The 19,735-nt window shown below is 39.3% G+C and overlaps 1 protein-coding gene across 3 annotated transcripts; it reads right to left on the bottom strand.

The window, feature by feature from the left end:
- Positions 1-665: 665 nt before the first annotated feature.
- On the bottom strand, positions 666-15,948 carry LOC105011729 (dimethylaniline monooxygenase [N-oxide-forming] 5). Of its 3 annotated transcripts, XM_034293621.1 has the most exons (11): positions 15,930-15,948; positions 15,693-15,738; positions 9,808-9,949; positions 9,334-9,522; positions 8,886-9,048; positions 4,166-4,308; positions 3,585-3,781; positions 3,374-3,509; positions 3,038-3,257; positions 2,685-2,757; positions 666-2,566 (listed from the first exon to the last, which is right to left on the bottom strand). In XM_034293621.1, exons 3-11 carry the CDS (start codon positions 9,937-9,939, stop codon positions 2,131-2,133), a joined length of 1,689 nt encoding a protein of 562 aa, XP_034149512.1. In that variant the 5' UTR covers positions 9,940-9,949; positions 15,693-15,738; positions 15,930-15,948; the 3' UTR covers positions 666-2,130. The 3 variants fall into 3 exon arrangements, with proteins under 3 accessions (XP_034149512.1, XP_010870303.2, XP_034149513.1); XM_010872001.3 differs by lacking the exon at positions 15,930-15,948 and having other exon boundaries at positions 15,693-15,809; XM_034293622.1 differs by lacking the exons at positions 15,693-15,738; positions 15,930-15,948 and adding an exon at positions 10,474-10,490.
- Positions 15,949-19,735: the final 3,787 nt, after the last annotated feature.

The following is a 19,735-nucleotide window of genomic DNA, read 5'->3' as shown; positions in this document are numbered from 1 at the left end:
TGTAAAGTGTCTATTGGACCAATTCAGTGAGTAATAGCTTACACTACCCTGATTGCTTCAAGAAAGGATGGGGCATACTGGGTCTACTGTTTCGCCAAACATTAACGGAATCAATAAACACACAAAGGTCTCTTTTGGTTATTTCCAGTTGAAGAAACGTTTAGCAGCTAAAATGAATGAATGGAATGAGTACAACCCTGGTATTTGACAGATTCAGCCTCTGGACATGATCTGAACATTGTCAGCGTAATACATAACTTAACCAATACAATAATATACAGATGTTAGGTGGATATGGGATTGTTTGGTTCCCAACTTACTCCCAATGATCAGATATTTCCATACATCCTATAGTTGCACATAGTTACGTAGGTGGATACAACATAACCTATTCAAAGATGTCCTAGCTGGGCAAAAACGTTTCCCAACAGACGTGTGTAATATGTATATTATGTTACCCTACTTACCATCCAGGGAATTGAATGTGTCCCGATATCAACAATTGTTCAAGATATGTTGTCAAGTGGGTTTTCCTAGTCTTATGTAGTAAAGGCCACTTTTTCATTTTGTTATGACCTGATAACATATTATAATTAGAACGAGGGATAAATGTTGGTGTCAGTCTGTAGATGTGTAAGTGGTGAGAAATTAACTCAACAATGTCATTGTGTTTAACATTTAATAGCTTACAAAATCATCATACAAAGCATTTTTTATTCTTAGAAAAATGTTTTCCAACTCCTGTCAGGCCTTTCTTACTTGCAAGGGACCAAGACAAGCAGTAACGCATTTTTTTGCACATTTACTCAGATGAAAAAACTATAAGTTTAGTTGTTTTATAAGCTTCCCTACACATTTGCTTTAAATGGGCCCAGTGCAACCAACATGCAGAACTCAAATGAGTAGTTACATTTAAAAAATAATATTAGATGGTTAGTCAACCTGAAATGATTGTATTCTTAACATTTTCGCCAATCCTCAATTTTATGAACATTTTTATCAAGATCCCTTTTATATTCTGTAGACTGATGCTCTTAAACCAGTGTCCATGTTTCAGTGCCTGGGGACTTCAATCTAGAGTCTGTTGCTAGAGTTATGCAGACAAGAGTATAAAAGACATCCATGTCTTTGGGACTGGCCTTCAAAGTGAGTTGGCACACTAGTCATCCAGGCTTTAGTGGGGGAATCCCCAATGAATTTCACAACTAAAGTTCACTTATCATGTTCAAGGAATGCCGATGTGTGGCTAATAAAATCCCACTCCCTCCCTCTGGCAAAGACTGCAACAAATTTTTGGGAGAAAGGCTGATTAAACATTTTGTAAATCAAATATCAATGTAAGTCAAATATTTGTTTGGCATAAAAATAATAGAAACATTAAAATCACATCACCCATTTAACAGGATGCATTTGAAAACTAATGCACAGTAAAACCTTCCCAAAACAAATGTATTTAATTGTTAGAAGTGAAAATTAACTAAATTAATTAACTAAAGCTTAAAGAAATAGTTAATCCTAAATTCATATTTGTGTGAAAAAACATTTACCTCAAGATGTTCTGGAAGGGCCATGGAATCATTTTTCCAACCATTATCCAATTCTTTGTCCAAATTTATGAATTCCAACTTTGCATCCCGAGTAACAAAAGCTGCACTGTAAGCTGAAACCTACTCCAAACCACTTCCAACTAAGAAGAGTGGTGTTGTTTACCTCAACGAACCTACTAATAATGCTAATTCCAGACTGGGACAGAGGTAAATAATGGCTTGTTGTGAAAAATGACTCCACGGGTCTTCAAGAAAAACTCAGGGTAAGTGATATTTCACCTAAATGTGAATCTAGGTCAAACAATCCCTTTAAAAACTTAGATTAAAGGCTATGCCAATGTTTCTTGTATTGAAAATGGGCCTATCATTATGCTCCTTAGTCCAGTTTATTACTGGGATTGTAGAAAATAACCTGTAAAATATGAAAATGTCTTTGATTTTGGGGAGAAAGCATGTCTAAGTTGACATTGGCCTCACATGTAGCTCTGCTATTAGAGAGCGGAACATTCTGTAAAGTACTGAGATCAGCTGGGCGGGTACTGATAATTTCATGAGAGATCCGTTGAAGGGCTTATTTTTGTGTTCATTTGTGTCCCCACATTGTCTCAGGTAGAGTGCAGACCTTAGCCAGGATGTCTGCAGGGTGGGAGAGGACTGATGAGGCACTGTGTCTGCTAAAGAGGGTCAGTAGGATAGCAGTGCCAGACATGGTCAGCACCAGTTTCAGACTAAAGGAGAATCTAATTTTGTTTTCTTCTTGTGGAGCTATCCTGGTCTTGAATGGCTGGGCCACGCGCTCCCACTGGGTGAGGATGGCCTGTCGGGCCCCGTCCCACTGTCCTGGCCCTCTCAGGCGGTACTGGTACGGAGTGCAGGGCCCCAACAGCACACGGAGACCCAGACCAGGCTCTGTTAACAGCAGCCACAGGAGGTTGGGACGAACACCTATCTCCTTTGCCATGGAGTCAAGGTAGGGGATGTGGTCTACCTGAAGAGGGTGACGCTCCAAACAGGCAAACCTGGAGGGGGTGAGAGGGAGGGGACAGTCGCTTAAAAGGCACTTATAATGTTTATATACTTCAAACCTATTGGCAAACTCATTATGTGTTGTGTAATATTGAATGGTTGCTAATGCACCTGTTTTGCAAGGTGCTGGTGTCTCTCTTTATGTCCTGCAGCATGGCTTTCTCTGGCGGTAGCGTCAGTAATCCTTGTGGTACAAAACATTTACTGCACATTAATATTGACAGAAATAATACACTAGACCACCCAACCATTTAAGAAACAAATCTCCAGGTTGAACCCAGAAAAGGCTGAATTAAGATGAAGAAGGTTGCTAAATGTCTTTGCAAAACCTGACCAGAAATCCAGTTTAGAAGGTTCCTAGAGTCTTAAGAAATAAGCAGGATATCCAAATCCTCCAAAAGTGATTTTTGTAAAGACAAGAGTTCCGGCTAAGTTAACAGAGTATTTGCAACCCTAGTCTTTACCTTTAAAGATCCGGGTGGCCCAGCGGGCCTGCATCTCAGCCAGAGGGTTGATGGCTCCGAGATTACACACAAAGCCCACTATAGCCAGACTGGGCCGGGCCAGGCCCAGGGGGAACACGTGTCGATATAGACACAGCGGCAAACCGCTATTAGCCAGCAGACCCGAAGGCAGGAAGGGGTAGTTATAGTTGTAGCCAGTGGCAAACACCACAACATCCACCTGGGTGGGAGAAGGCATGTACAGAGGGAGGGAGAGAGAAAGAGGAGTAAGTGACAGAAGGAGTAAACAAAGTAAGGAGTGACCGAGGCAGGGAGTGAGCAAGCGTGTGTATTCACCTTGTCTACAACGCTCCCGTCCTCAAACACCACACTGGAACCTCTGACCTCCCTGATGTTCGGTTTGATCAGAACGCGTCCAGAGATGATTCGACCAGGAAGGTCATCATTCACCACTGGGATCTGGGCAAAGAACCTTACATAGATGGGTCAATGAGCCGTACGGTCAGTTAGACAATCAGTCAATCAGTGAGATTTGTGTAGAACATACCCGTGTTTTGGCTGAAGGCCATAGAGCCTGTGGTTGAATATCTGGTTGACTTTGTTCTCTATGGAGCTGGCGATCCAGGAGGGGAAGAGTGTCTGCATCAGCCTGTCCCATCGTGAAGTGCCCACCAGGTCCCCCGGCAGGCCGCCTTCCCCCACCCTGCTGACCACCCAAGCCCCCCTCCGCGTGCTGAGGTACACCTGTAGACCAGGAGAAGTGTAAAAAAGCCCCCTAAAACCAGCCAGTCTTTTTGGAAATGGACTGTGTGACATCGCTGTGTCAGAGACATTTGTCCTAGTGCCAAAAGTTTCATGTCGATAACAGAGATTTAGGAAGATGATTGGAAAATCATTGTATGTCAGTGGCTGGCTAGTAAAAACCCAAGCTACCCAAAGTCAGACCAACCTTGCCATGGCTGCCCACCATCTGGCTTAAACTAACTGGCTAACTGACAGCCAAATCAAACGACATTCCAAAAGGTTTCAGCTTCATCATGCTTACTACAGTGTGGCTGTGACAACCGTTGGGGCAACATAATACATAAGAGAAACACTTCTGAAAGAATCACAGGATTTCCCACTCACTTGCTCCGCTATTCTGCTGGCGTCCACAGCGATGTCACCTCCAGAATTCCCAATCCCCACCACCACCACTCTCTTCCCCTGCAGTCCCTCGGCACTGCGGTATTCCCAGCTGTGGAGGTACTTGCCCTCAAACTCTTCAATACCTGGTAGAGAGAGAGAGAGAGATCCAGCTCGAAGGATCAGATAAAGTAACCAATGACACTATGCAAAGATTATTGGTTGATGGTGATGATGATAACTGAGCCTGATCCTCATGTCACTTTGAGAGTGGTGACTGGGATATATGGTACATGATTGGGTCTTCCCTGTTCCAGTCAAAGGTTTGACACACCAACTTATTTAAGGGTATTTATTTTTACTACTTTCCAGATTGTAGAATAAAAATGAAGACATCAAAACTATGAGATAACAAATGGAATCATGTGGTAACCAAAGACGTGTTAACCAAATCAAAATATATTTCATATTGTAGATCCTTCAAAGTAGCCAACCTTTGGCTTGATGACTTGTTTTTCATACTCTTGGCATTCTCTAAACCAGCTTAATGAGGTAGTCTTCTGACTGGTACTGAACACTGTAAACATGACCGGGATGTATCGTACATGACCGGGATGTATCGTACATGACCGGGATGTATCGTACATGACCGGGATGTATCGTACATGTCTGGGATGTATCGTACATGACTGGGATTTCAGCCTGTTCCTTTGGATTATTTGATAATAAAGCCTGCTGCCCTTGAATCTTTACATCCCCTCCAGAGTATTCATTACAGATATATTGCACATGACTGGGATATATGCTGTACAGGACTGGGATATATGCTGTACAGGACTGGGATATATGCTGTACAGGTATATGACTGAAAAGTGTGATAATGTGTGGGCCTTTCCACTAATGAGGTAAATTTCAAGTATTTTTATGCATTGGACAACTGTAAAAGCAGCACCACCCCCCCCCAACCATCAGTGCCATTTAGAAATATCTCCTCCCCAAGCACATCAACAAACATTGAAGACTAGGGTAAGTACAATTCCTTAACTGTTTGCTGACATTCTACAAACCTATTCCAAAAAAGTTGGGACACTGTACAATTGTTAATAAAAACAGAATGCAATGATGTGGAAGTTTCAAATTTCAATATTTAATTCAGAATACAACATAGATGACATATCAAATGTTTAAACTGAGAAAATGTATCACTTTAAGGAAAAAATAAGTTGATTTAAAATTTCATGGCATGGCCATGTTTACCACTGTGTGGCATCCCCTCTTCTTTTTATAACAGACTGCAAACGTCTGGGGACTGAGGAGACAAGTTGCTCAAGTTTATGAATAGGAATGTTGTCCCATTCTTGTCTAATACAGGCTTCTAGTTGCTCAACTGTCTTAGGTCTTCTTTGTCGCACCTTCCTCTTTATGATGCGCCAAATGTTTTCTATGGGTGAAAGATCTGGACTGCAGCCTGGCCATTTCAGTGCCCGCATCCTTCTTCTATGCAGCCATGACATTGTAATTGATGCAGTATGTGGTCTGGCATTGTCATGTTGGAAAATGCAAGGTCTTCCCTGAAAGAGACGACGTCTGGATGGGAGCATATGTTGTTCTAGAACTTGGATATAACTGTCAGCATTGATGGTGCCTTTCCAGATGTGTAGGCTGCCCATGCCACACGCACTCATGCAACCCCATACCATCAGAGATGCAGGCTTCTGAACTGAGCGCTGATAACAACTTGGGTTGTCCTTGTCCTCTTTAGTCCGGATGACATGGCGTCCCAGTTTTCCAAAATGAACTTCAAATTTGTATTTGTCTGACCACAGAACACTTTTCCACTTTGCCACAGTCCATTTTAAATTATCCTTGGCCCAGAGAAAATGCCTGTGCTTCTGGATCCTGTTTAGATACGGCTTCTTTTAGAGTTTTAGCCGGCAACGGCAATTGGCCCGGGGGATTGTGTTCTCCGACAATGTTTTCTGGAAGTATTCCTGAGTCCATGTTATGATTTCCATTACAGTATCATTCCTGTATGTGATGCAGTGCCGTCTGAGGGCCCGAAGATCATGGGCATCCAGTATGGTTTTCCCGGCCTTGACCCTTACGCACAGAGATTGTTCTTTGGATGATATTATGCACTGTAGATGATGATAACTTCAAACTCTTTGCAATTTTTCTCTGAGAAACTCCTTTCTGATATTGCTCCACAATTTTTCGCCGCAGCATTGGGGGAATTGGTGATCCTCTGCCCATCTTGACTTCTGAGAGACACTGCCACTCTAAAAGACACTGCCAATTGACATAATAAGTTGCAAATTGGTCCTCCAGCTGTTCCTTATCTGTACATTAAACTTTTCCGGCCTCTTATTGCTACCTGTCCCAACTTTTTTGGAATGTGTAGCTCTCATGAAATCCAAAATGAGCCAATATTTGGCATGACATTAAAAAATTTCTCACTTTCAACATTCGATATGTTATCTATATTCTATTGTGAATTAAATATAAGTTCATGAGATTTGTAAATTATTCCATTCCTTTTTTACTCACAATTTGTACAGTGTCCCAACTTTTTTGGAATCGGGTTTGTACATAGTTTACTATATTTCTCTTAATGCAAGAAAAAACCCACTAAAAAATTTGAACACATTATTAGCCTTTTTATGAATTTTTGAAGCTTTAGTAGAGAGTGCAGAGTCGTTTTTTTTAAGCAAACTGTTGTTGCTGGTTATTAATTCTACACATACCAAATTTAATTAAAATAAAAATTCTCTCTGCCTTAATATATTTTTTAAATACTATAGTAAGAGCTAAAAAAGTGCTATTTAAAGTATCTTGCCAATGAAATGATCTCACTAGAAAAAATTATATTGTACTACTATACTCACTTTTAATTGATGTAAAAGCACTTTAATTTGCTAACATAAAAAAAAAATACATACATATACACAGTGGGGAGAACAAGTATTTGATACACTGCCGATTTTGCAGGTTTTCCCACTTACAAAGCATGTAGAAGTCTGTAATTTTTATCATTGACACTCTGTGTCAATGACTGTGAGTGACGGAATCTAAAACAAAAAGTATTTGATATATCAGAAAAACAGAACTTAATATTTGGTACAGAAACGTTTGTTTGGAATTACAGAGATCATAGGTTTCCTGTTGTTCTTGACCAGGTTTGCACACACTGCAGCAGGGATTTTGGCCCACTACTCCATACAGACCTTCTCCAGATCCTTCAGGTTTCGGGGCTGTCGCTGGGCAATACGGACTTTCAGCTCCCTCCAAAGATTTTCTATTGGGTTCAGGTCTGGAGACTGGCCTGGCCACTCCAGGACCTTGAGATGCTTCTTACAGAGCCACTCCTTAGTTGCCCTGGCTGTGTGTTTCAGGTCGTTGTCATGCTGGAAGAACCAGCCACGACCCAACTTCAAAGATCTTACTGAGTGAAGGAGGTTGTTGGCCAAGATCTCGCAATACATGGCCCCATCCATCCTCCCCTCAATATGGTGCAGTCGTCCTGTCCCCTTTGCAGAAAGCATCCCCAAAGAATGATGTTTCCACCTCCATGCTTCACGGATGGAATGGTGTTCTTGGGGTTGTACTCATCCTTCTTCTTCCTTCAAACACGGCGAGTGGAGTTTAGACCAAAAAGCTAAATTTTTTTCTCATCAGACCACATTACATTGGCTAACTTCAGACGGGCCTGGATATGCGCTTGCGTGCGCTGCAGGATTGGAATCCATGACAGCGTAGTGTGTTACTAATGGTTTTCTTTGAGACTGTGGTCCCAGCTCTCTTCAGGTCATTGACCAGGTCCTGCCATGTAGTACTGGGCTGATCCCTCACCTTCCTCATGATCATTGATGCCCCACGAGATGAGATCTTACATGGAGCCCCAGACCGAGGGAGATGGTCTTGGGCATTGTGGAGAGGTTGGAGTCTGTGGACAGGTGTCTTTTATACAGGTAATGAGTTCAAAGAGGTGCAGCTAATACAGGTATTGAGTGGAGAACAGGAGGTCTTCCTAAAGAAAAACCAACAGGTCTGTGAGAGCCAGATTCTTACTGGTTGGTAGGTGATCAAATACTTATGTCATGCAATAAAATGCAAATTAATTATTAAAAAAATCATACAATGTGATTTCAGGATTTTTGTTTTAGATTCCGTCTCTCACAGTTGAAGTTTACCTATGATAAAAATAACAGACCTCTACGTGCTTTGTAAGTAGGAAAATCTGCAAAATTGGCAGTGTATCAAATACTTGTTCTCCCCACTATAAATGTTTGTGTATATGTATATCTATATGTGTTTTTTTAAATATTATCAAATTAAAGTGGTTTTACATAAATTATGGCATAGAGTATGGCAAATTCATGAGAATAAGTAAAATATTTTTTACCCCAAAAAAGTGGTTAAATTATTTTTGAATGTTGTGGGAGTACAATACAACTTTTTCTAGTGAGATTATATATATATATATATATATAATCTCACTATAATCTCACTAGAAAAAGTTATATTGTACTCCCACAACATTCAAAAATCATTTAACCACTTTTGTGGGGTAAAAAATAAAAATATATATGTCTACTTATAAAAGTACTCCATTCCTGGAACGACTCATGTGTAGGTGATGTATTAGGTCTCTCTGTTATACATACATACCTCCTCTGATACTAGCTCATAACACCCCTGGGGACATAAAGATGTGGCCGGTTACCTGGGAAGTCACTGAGGGGCAGATGTGGTTGTGTAAAGTGACCGGTGCAGACCATCACAGCATCGAAGACCAGAGTCTCCCTATGACCACTCCTTTCCGTCTCCACCTCCCACTGGCCTGACACATGGAAGTCTGGCCTCTGGCGCACACTCAGCACAGCGGTCTGACACACACACACACAGTGCCCAAGGGGGAGATCAAACAGGTAAGCATTGTCTCATCACTCTCTTATAAGTCTAAGGTGCTAGATGGGGCTCTTCCCAGCTCATATGTAGCAAGGAGCGTGATAAAAGGCAGAATGGAATTGGAATATAGATCATCTTCTGAATATCCCAAATGTGCTGTGGAGTTGTTACGACGATGCAAGGATGTAATCCCAAATAGGACATCACAAAACTTGGGAGGAGATAAACATTTGATAAAACTGGGAACTTTCCTGTCCTCTCACCTGGAACTGGATGTGCTTGAGGAGGTCAAACGCCTCAGCGTAAAGTCTGAGGTAGATCAGAAGCTGGGTGTGGTGCATGTTGTTGGGCAGGTCAGCAGGTGGAGGGAAATCACTGTATGACATCATTTCCTTGGAACTGTTGATGATGACTGACTGGTAGATGTTGGCCCTGCCTGGATCCACACACTCCTGGAGGACAACAATACATATGTAACAACATACAGCACTTATCATGTATGTCCTATACATTAGATATTGGAACAAAACTTGTGGAAGTTACAATGCATAAACATTAGATGTTGAAACAAAGCCATTTATATTATATACTGGACCTTCAGCAGAGGGCCAAACTTAAAATGGAGATGGACTAAAGACACACTGTGCCAGTCAAATAGAGAATTAATGTTATATTCATTGGGTTATATTCATCTAAACACAGAGTTCACCAGGCTCTTAAGTGATTCCAAGTCTCACCTTGAACCTCCACAGTCCACCGATGTCATCACTGCTCTCGAAGCAGGTGGGTTCCAGACCTTCCTCCAGGCAGCCCTTGATGCTGGTCAGACCTGAAGGACCTGCCCCGATCACTGCTACTGTACGCACCATGACGATGGAACTACACAGAGAGAGAGAGAGAAAGTTCAGTACTTTGGAATCCTACACAATAACACACACACACAGATGATATTATTACACATGGGTCCACACATTCACACCATCACATGTCAACTCGGAGAGAGGCAGAGGAACCCTAACCTGATGTACTTGGCGTAAAAGAAACAAGAAGAGAAAGGAAAAGATTGGGAGGAGGTACTCTTCTGCACAGTTCGACCAATCCAGTAAATGTTCAATACTTCTACCAGTTAATGCTAGTTTACACTTATGTATATTACTGCCATACTTGCCATATCTAAATGTTCAATATTACTACCCAGATTGCTGCTAGTTTACAGTACTCCTTTTTTAAAACTGCTGCTAATGTACAGTGTTATGTATATTGTTGCTTTATTTTATTATTATTTTTTGTCTGGCTATATTTTTGCTTATATATTTAAGTCTCACTACATTGTTGTCTCGTGCCATGTTACAAGAATTTCATTGTGCTGATTAACGCTGTGTTGTTCGGTGCATTTGACAAACCTTGAAACTTGTTTGTAGTTAAGTACATTTTCCCTCCATTTTACTGCTGAGGAAGGATGAACCCGGACATGCTCAAACAGGAGAGGGTTGGAAAGATCCTCTGATTGTTTAGTGGGGAGTTTAACTGTTTTGGGGGATGGTAAAAATAAATGTCCAAAGTTTATGACCTTTTGACTACATGTCCTTTTGGGGGATGGGTAGTGGACAAACTGTGAGATGGTGATGAGAAAAGCACAGGTCCACATGAAGGAGAATTCTCTAGTGTATGTGAACTTTGGTCCAGAAGAAAAATGATCAGTGTGTGCGTGTGTTTTTACAGCTTGTGTCCTTGTCTCGACGCTTTGAGGAATGAGGCAGGGGGAAATTGCACCATTAAAACAACAAAAAGCCTTTAGTCCAACCAGGTTAACAGACCTCACCCATTTTACAGGTGAACTACTGATCTTCCTATAGCAGATTACATTCATAAATCATATCAGGGGCCATTCTAACACTACCTAAACATTGTTAACCTTGTTTTTACACTTTGTTTGGTCATGTCACCTCACTGAACAGATATTCAAACCATATTAAAACACAGAATGTAGAATGAATACTGGATCTCTAATGTCTTCATCACATACCTGATGTGTTTGGAGACATTAAGATACATTAGAGTGAAAATCTTTTCTACACAATGTAATTGGATTTTTTAGCCCAGGACTAGTCTTAATCTGTGTCTGTAACATTGAGTAGGGTTGCAGGACACAGACACAACAAAAACATTTTAATCCAAGTATTACAGGAAACACCCAGGAACAGGAGATAGGAACATCACATCGTGATGAGACGCAGAAAGCCGACACTTCGATGCCTGCTTCGAAATTTCAACCCAGTTTGCTCTAAGCAAAAGGGCCACCCTTTATTACCTTAATTAGTGCTTTAGGGGGGAAAAGTTGTTACAACTATTAATGTAGTGGTGCGAGATTTAATCCCTTTAGTAAACTTTGTGAGTTCTAACAATACTACTTACTGTTGTTCATATAATTAGTGTAATTTAGTATTTTATGACACTCTTGCCTATATAACTCAAAACATTAGGACCCACACGTGCACAGTTCAAAAAAAGCTATCTGGAAAGACAAGAAGAACATGGGATATGAACTCGCATTCTATTTCCCATTCACAGTGCGCATGCCAAACCGCCACAAAGTCTTGAATAATATTATGGAAAAAAGAGGACTATATAAACATTAAATGTAATATTTATTCCTCACCAGCAGGTGACACCACTGTGCAGTGAGTTCAAAAGCCTTGAGAGAGCGAATTGTTTTCAGGCCCAATTTGACAAAAGCCTCAAATGCATCAGAAAGCCTTGAATGCTTCAAAAAGCTTTGATTTCTCAAACACTAACATCACATAAAGCAATGACTGAAAAGAAAGACTAGGGCAGGAGGAACTAAGATAGGAACATAATTAGGGGCAAAGCAGACTGAAACAAAGTAAAGAACATAGAAACAGACTAAATAGAAGCTAAAGACACGGAACATAGAAAGGCAACAGTGCAGAAGAAACCAGTGCACACCAATCCACAGCAGGTTCCACTCTGATCAACTAAAAACCATTGGGTGAGCAATCACAACTGAGAACTAGAAAAGAATATCCTGGTCTGATGGATTCTAGTCATGGATCCTGTTGCGTCAGGATGTGACGGAAGCTGTATAAGACCATTAGTCAGCCCAATACAGCCTATTTGGAATGGTCTGTTTGCAGCATTAAAATCATCTAACAAATATGACGCCATTGAATCAGCATCAACCAACATCTATACAGAAACTTTATGATACCTTAGAATCTACGCCTAAAAGATTTCAGGCTCTTTTGGAGGTAAAGGGTTCTGATCCAGTACTAGATGGGTGTACCTAGATAACTACTGAGTGTATGCTAGGATACTGTACATGCTTCTATGCCCTCACTTAACAACAAAACAATATTAAGCCTATGTAAAAAACATGTATTAGCCTAACATTTATATAAATTGTGTATCAAACAGTTCAAATTTCTTTCAACAACAAAAAATATTTGCTTGCATTACAGTTTATCGACTAGTGAATGTTTTTGAAATTTGTATGTATAAAAACCAACCTTTAAAGGAAAACCGGCACTTCAAAGCTTAGTCTTTATGTGTACTAGGGCATGACATTGGTTGAGGTTAAGGGGCATCTCAGAACACATCTTACTCAACAGGACAACTTTTAATGGCTTTGGTCCATGACAGGTTTATTTTTATCAGATTAATTATTCTAATCTTTGCTTTGATCCTTTAAAGCTTCTTTCTATAAAGAAAAGCGGTGAAAGGTACTTGTATTATATGGCCTGTAACGTGCAATTGCTATTGGAATCCAGCCAGACTTAAATTAACTTTCAATTAGTGCAATAAATAATTTAAATAGCTCTAGTTCAGGGAAGATTAGTTGTTTTATATCAGTAGCCATAATGATTAAAGACAATGCACAATGTCTATCATGTACTTCTGGTGTGAATTGAATCATGTGTTTCTCATGCTAACCTCTTACTGTACTTAATTGTTTATTTTTCCTAAAGTAAATAGCGTATTAAACCAATTACTGGGAAGTTCGGTCAGTATGCACATTCAACATGTGGGTGTGCTGAAAGCTTAAATGTTTCAGCCTTTAGAATTGTAAATGTTTTAACATTGTCTATCTTTGCCAATTGACATGCATTGGTTCTTATACAAACATGGTTAAAAAATTCAAAATCTTTTGCCAAGCAATCTAATTGAGTGAGTGTATAAAATGGTAACATTGATATGGTCTTTATAGCTTAAACAATTCAAGCAATTCAACCTGTGTCAAATCAATTTTCGTTGTACAGTATGACTTTTCTCACTTAAACTCTATGTTTCAACTATACAGGCAACAGCTCATGCACCCATATGAAAACAAGTTTTCATAATAGTGATCCCATTTCTATTTAAAGCACTAAAATGTTTTTCAGATTTTAAATCTTTAAAGATTTAAATCTTTAAATGTTATTATTTTAAATGTTATAACAGCTTTGTGTTGAAGTTGAATTTTAGGACTCACATGAAGAGAAAGGCAGTTAAATAACATGTGTACAAAGAGATACAATCAAGTAGATATTGTTACTTTTCTTAAATATTAAAAAATATTTTATGGGGGAAAAACGATACAAAAATGTAGATAACTAATAGTTGGTTGCAGAGCCTTTGGGCAAATGCTTACTGTACCCATTAAATAACCTGCTGCATATTACTTCAGGCAAACTGCACCATCTGCTGTTCTCATTCCTCACTATAGGTTATAGATGTGATTCAAATGTGGACTTTCCACTCAACAAAAGTCCAGCATCGCTTAACAATTCAATGGTACTTTTTTATATGTGCATTATGTGGGGGTGGGGGGGGGGTGGACCCAGCAACCTTCAACAGAGACTACAGGCTGCATTTTATCAAACCAAAATTGGGAAATCCCAGTGCAAGCTAGATATAGGTTTGAGGGTGTCAGATATACCTTTTCTTGTTCCACAATCTAGAATGATTGGTACAATGCTGTAGTTGGCTTCAAAAGATGGAGTTTGGAGGAATAAATAAGTGGTGGTTGTGGCATAGGGCTCCCCCGACCAAGGCCCCAAAATGTCCTTCAGTGAGAGGAGAGGCTTTGATTGGCTTTTAATAAAATACAACTAAATGTTTGGTGATAAACATTTGAGTATGTTTTCAAAATGAAGTTAAACAGGCACCAAAAGCACTCTTGTTAAATGTACATATGGGCTATGTACGTCATGGCTGAATATAGGCTGCGTTATGGAGTTGTCAAAACGCATTCCATAACCAACATAGTTTCCGCTAAAACAAGCTTTTAGCTGGTTTTAAATATCTTTTCCAGCACTGCCTGGAAATAGCACTATGGATCACATTAAGGACACACCTAAAATATTTCCACTCCTCCAAGAAAAGAGACCCACAGAACACCTAATAACATGGTGGTTTCATGATGGCTTGCACTTGTTAAAGGACCCCAGTACCAGAACCAGCAAAGCAACCTCACAGTAATACCAAAACTCCACCAAAACTGACTTTAGAGAAGGTAATAATTTTTATTAATGATAATACATGTTGATTTAGAAAAAGCTCTGATGAATAATTTTGAATTCACAGCAGATTCTCACATAGCCCCCCACCCCCAATTTATTGTGCCAAAAATATTTGGACACATTAACATTATGTACAATGCTTAGTACTTAGCATGAAATGATTGCCTTAAACCGTTAAGTGTTATCAAATTCCCTTTGTGTTTGTGCTACAGTGTTCAGCAGAATCTTGCTAACCAAGCAATCTACATTAGATATTTCATTTTCTCATTTTTAATAAAATGGCATTGGGAGCTTGACCAATACCTGGGGGAGCTAAGAAAACAGATTTTCATGAATTCAGAGTTTTATGCAAATAATTTTATGCAAATACTGAAATGCTTGAGGGTCTGAAATGGGACCAGGCAGATTTGTGACGTAGCTATAGCCCCCCCATCCACGGGGATAAAAGTTTTAAAAGAAAAGTGAAATATATCTTACCTTTTACAAAAGTTGGAATAATATTGTGGGGAAAACAAAAAAAAGGTGTGCAACATGTCTCTTGATTTAAGGAATAATTTACCACTGCAATAATGTGTATCGGTTATATAGTCAAAAAGGTTTCTACGGTCATTTGCGCTACACTCAGGCGTTTCGGATTTTCTGACACGCTCAGGCGTTTCGTTATGCCGGCGTTTTGGGATTGAATCGTGTTAGTACCGGTTCGAACTTCGAAAGGATCAAAACCGCTATGTTTCATGGGTAAATTGTCACTGACTGCCAGATCTAAAGATAATATACATTGATGTTTGATTATGCGGGCTGATTTATAAATCAGCAAACTCCCCTTACAGCTTTAAAACCTAAGTAAATTTTGCACGCAATATTTGCAGCACGAAAAATTTGAAGCACTTGCTTTCTGTGGTTATTCTGATATGCAATTGTTTTTAGTAAGGGAGAGTCCACGGGAATAGCCTAACTCCCGTTACAGCATAGGAACCCCAGTATTTCGAAGATGCACACTAGTAACTACATTTTATTTTCCAGAATATTAAGGGAGGGTTTTTGAAAACATGAAATGAAAACAGATGTAAAAAAGAAAAGGATGATTATGAAGTTGTGCCTACCTCTTTATTCCAGCGGATAAGTGTGGTAATGAGCCAAAGGCACAGACTGAACAAGGAGGTTATGGTTAGTTATTCAACTATATATGACTGCTGTGAAGCATGCAATAATAACGTACTACTCCCGGGTCAAGGCTTTATTGAATCCTTCAAAATAATAGTAATCGCCTTAAAAAAAAAGTTAAACATGTCAAACTTCCGTCAAACAGTAAACATAGATATTTTGGAAGTAGTGTTTACCTCACTATTCCAGTAGACACTGGTGGAAACAGAAGAGTGAGGTTATAAAAGAGCGTTGTAAAGCAAGCAAGAATAAGTAACCTCCCGAGTCACGTGGGAGTAGTTCAGGCGTCCCATCCTGCATAATTTGTAAATGAATAATTATACAGAGAATTACCATAATTACTATCAAGTCCTTTACCTGTGATATAATTCTTAATACAGCGCAAACACTTATGCCTTATTCGATTCATAAAATGTTACCAACATATAAAATAGCATTAACATTTTCATTTTTTTTCAACAACTTCATCAGCTTGAAGAGAATAGAGATTTCATAAAAACTATGGAGGGATGATTAATACTTCTTTGACAATGAAAATACAAAAATTGTAAAACAAAACATTGCAAAAGAAAAGCAAAGCAAATAAAAACTGAACAAATGTGAAAACCCCTACTTCTCCATCCCCTACCACATACCCATTCCTCCCCCTAAAGGTGTATCCACCGCACCCGTCAGACCCTCCTCACCCCTTTACTGCTGAAGTGTAAGGCCAATAACGTACAACCCCTTTATGGAAGAGCACATGGAAGGCATTATCCAAGGCCTAGAGGATAAAGGTTAAATTGTCAAGCACTCAAAATGTAGTGTATTTGGCAGTTCGCTGAGCCATCATTTAAAGATGTATTCCGGAATGTATAGCGCTTTACAAAACGAGTCCCTGAAAATTGTGTACTTCTGTGTATGTGAGATGTGCTCCATTTAATCAAATCCAATTAGTTTCAAACCAGGAATTTCATTGCTAACTGATGTATGTTAGTTATTCTACAGTACTTTGTTAAAAATTGTTATGCACAAATGTCCTTGACTTGTTGTTAAATTCTTGTTTTGAATTCATACAATTTCATTATTCCACCTGAAGATTCATTCCGGACAAAATTCTGTTAATTTCTTTTTTCATGTTGCCATATCTTTTAACTAACAGAGGTGGTTGCCTTGTAGCTACAGTATCTCACAAAAGTGAGTACACCCCTCACATTTTTGTAAATAGTGGATTATATCTGTTCATGTGACAACACTGAAGAAATGACACTTTGCTACAATGTAAAGTAGTGAGTACAGCTTCTATAAAAGCGTACATTTGCTGGCCCCTCACACAGCCATTAACGTCTATACCGCTGCCAACAAAAGTGAGTACACCCCTAAGTGAAACTCACTACTGTACACTCACTACTTTACATTGTAGCAAAGTGTCATTTCTTCAGTGTTCACATGAAAAGATATAATCAAATATTTGCAGAAATGTGAGGGGTGTACTCACTTTTGTGAGATACTGTATCTAACATCTGTAATGATAGTGACTGCATGAATTTTGTTTAGTTTTACATTTTTGTTTGCCATTTACTTGTCCATGATAAGAATGAGGTTGATGGATGACTTTGCTTTGCTTCGTCTTGTCTGCACAGTGCCCACGGTTCACTCTGGTCTAGGCTATAGGCGATCACATTTCAAAAGTGAAATGAATCCTCCGAGGTAGGACAGGCAGACAGCTAGGCTTAAATTAACCCTGTTCCCTCTTCCAACTGTTCCCTCTCCAAACTAAATGCTAGCCTAGAAGCAAGTGGAAATACTGAAGGGAGTTATACGAAATGTGATTCGAACTGTACAGCATTTTGAGCGGGACACAGTTCTTAGGTCACTACACATTATTATTAAATAGCCATCAGTGATTTTCTGATGGAACTGATAATGGGTTGTCCAATCAATCAATCAATCATTTCACAAAAATGTAACCCTGCCTCCAGCTGTTTGTTCAGACATTTTAGGAATAGTAAGGAGAGCTGGGTCTATGCACGGCAGGAACAATTCAGAAAGTTAAATAGGAGGAAATCCATGTAATGCTTTGTGGGTTAGCAGTATAACCTTGAAATCAGCCCTAGTCGTAACAGGAAGCCAGAGTAAAGACATTGTTTGGACATTTAAATATAAGTTGTATGTTTTTTCAATGTTATAGAGAAGGAAACAATTGATATTTGTTAAATGTTTTTAAAAAATGATAAAAAAAAGAAGTATTGCAGAGGTCCTTCACAGCTTATTTCTGACTGTACAAACATAAAATTAATTGTTTGATATAACAGCAAATGTATTCGTTTATTGGAACCAAGAACTATCATTGTTGCTGGAAAATGTTTCCACCATCCACTTCATCATCAGACAATTTTAGGACTATGCAATGTTTCATCAAAATGCCTAGCTGTTTTATGTTTACATAGCAGTAAAAATGTACATTCGCATTGTGTTTCTAAATGACCTCACCCAGAGCCGGCGTGTAAAAAGAAATGGCTCCAAAAAAGAACCGTTCAACAAATCCAAATAAATGATTTTTTTCTGTGTATAGGATCTAAACCAGGTAAGAACTTGTCCACGTAGACCAACTGGGGTTTCTAATCTCTTCAAAAGAATGTAGTAATCAATGGTGTCCAAAGCAGCGCTAAGGTCATCAAGGACAAGAACAGACACAGAACCTTGATCTGACGTCATTAAGAGGTAATTTACCAACTTCAAGTGTAACCTCAGTACCATGATGGGGTCTAAAACCAGACGGAAAGTTTCTGTAAGTATTATTTTTCTTCAGGGAGGTTGTGAGTTGCTGAACATTTTTTTTATTTATTTGAGAGGAATGATACATTCAAAATATAAGAGAAGCTATTGTAGGAGCCATTCTGATTGACTTAATGATTGCTTTTTATGTCTATTTTGGGTTGTCACCTTTCAGTGCAGGAGTGTAGTTTTACTGGGACACTATTTAAGTTGCCTCACTGTGGATTATTGTTTGCGTTTCTGTCTTATGTATCGTGTGTTTTTGCCTACCTGTTGTTCATAAAGAACATACTTTTTTGGTGAATTGCTTTTAGTGATTTCCTTTTTGGTCTGTTGCACACACTCCCCCTCACATGTTACAAAACACCAAACCCAGGAATTACAATAGCTTTCTTTCAGGATTTTATTTGGAATAGGGTTCAGTTGACAGAAGAACTCGAGGCAATTACTATTTTGGTGAATGTGGCAATGGATACAGCATTAAAAATCATTATGAATGTAACCTTGGTGTTCTTAGGAACTTAATGAGGTACAACACTTAGGGACTTAATGAGGCACAACACTTAGGGACTTGCACATGCACAAACCTGAACAGAAATGACATCATACCTTAAGACCAATCAGGAGGGTTTTCAACTCCCACCCTACGAGGTCCGGAGCCTGCTGGTTTTCTGTTCTACCTCATCTTTAAGGTCCAGAGTTGAGTTTGAGGATCCTAGACTATAAGAATCTGTCTCAATCCTGACCACATAAACTCAGGCCCATACTTCACTACGACACAAAATGCGTAGTGCCCTAGAGGTGCTGTACCTCCTCACTCCCTTCCTCAGGGAACCGACATTATAACCAAAACATCATAACCCAAAGTTACCTTGCAGTTGGTCACATGAAGTAAAATTGTACATACATACTGTAACTACTTTAAGTTACAGTATGTGGGCACTGTTGCAAATGGTGAAGAAGAATCATTTGTCAGCCATGTGTCGATGGATCTGTCTAAATATGTCTGTCCAACCCTATTCCTGGAGATCTACTGTCTTGGAGGTTTTCTCTCCAACCCCATTTGCCAGTAATTGGATTTAGCTAATCTCCTGCTAATTATTAGAATCAGGTTAAATTAGGGTTGGACTGAAAGAGGCCTGTACTCCAGCTACCCTCATTGAAAGCTACCCTCATTGTGTGTTTTTGTTTTCACTTTTAGTTTGTGTTTAAAGTTATAACCAAC

Source organism: Esox lucius, chromosome 8 (genome assembly GCF_011004845.1).
Source record: "Esox lucius isolate fEsoLuc1 chromosome 8, fEsoLuc1.pri, whole genome shotgun sequence".
In the NCBI taxonomy this organism is placed as follows: domain Eukaryota; kingdom Metazoa; phylum Chordata; class Actinopteri; order Esociformes; family Esocidae; genus Esox; species Esox lucius.
Note: the sequence above shows the minus strand (reverse complement) of the source record. Positions and strands in the feature narration are given on the sequence as shown.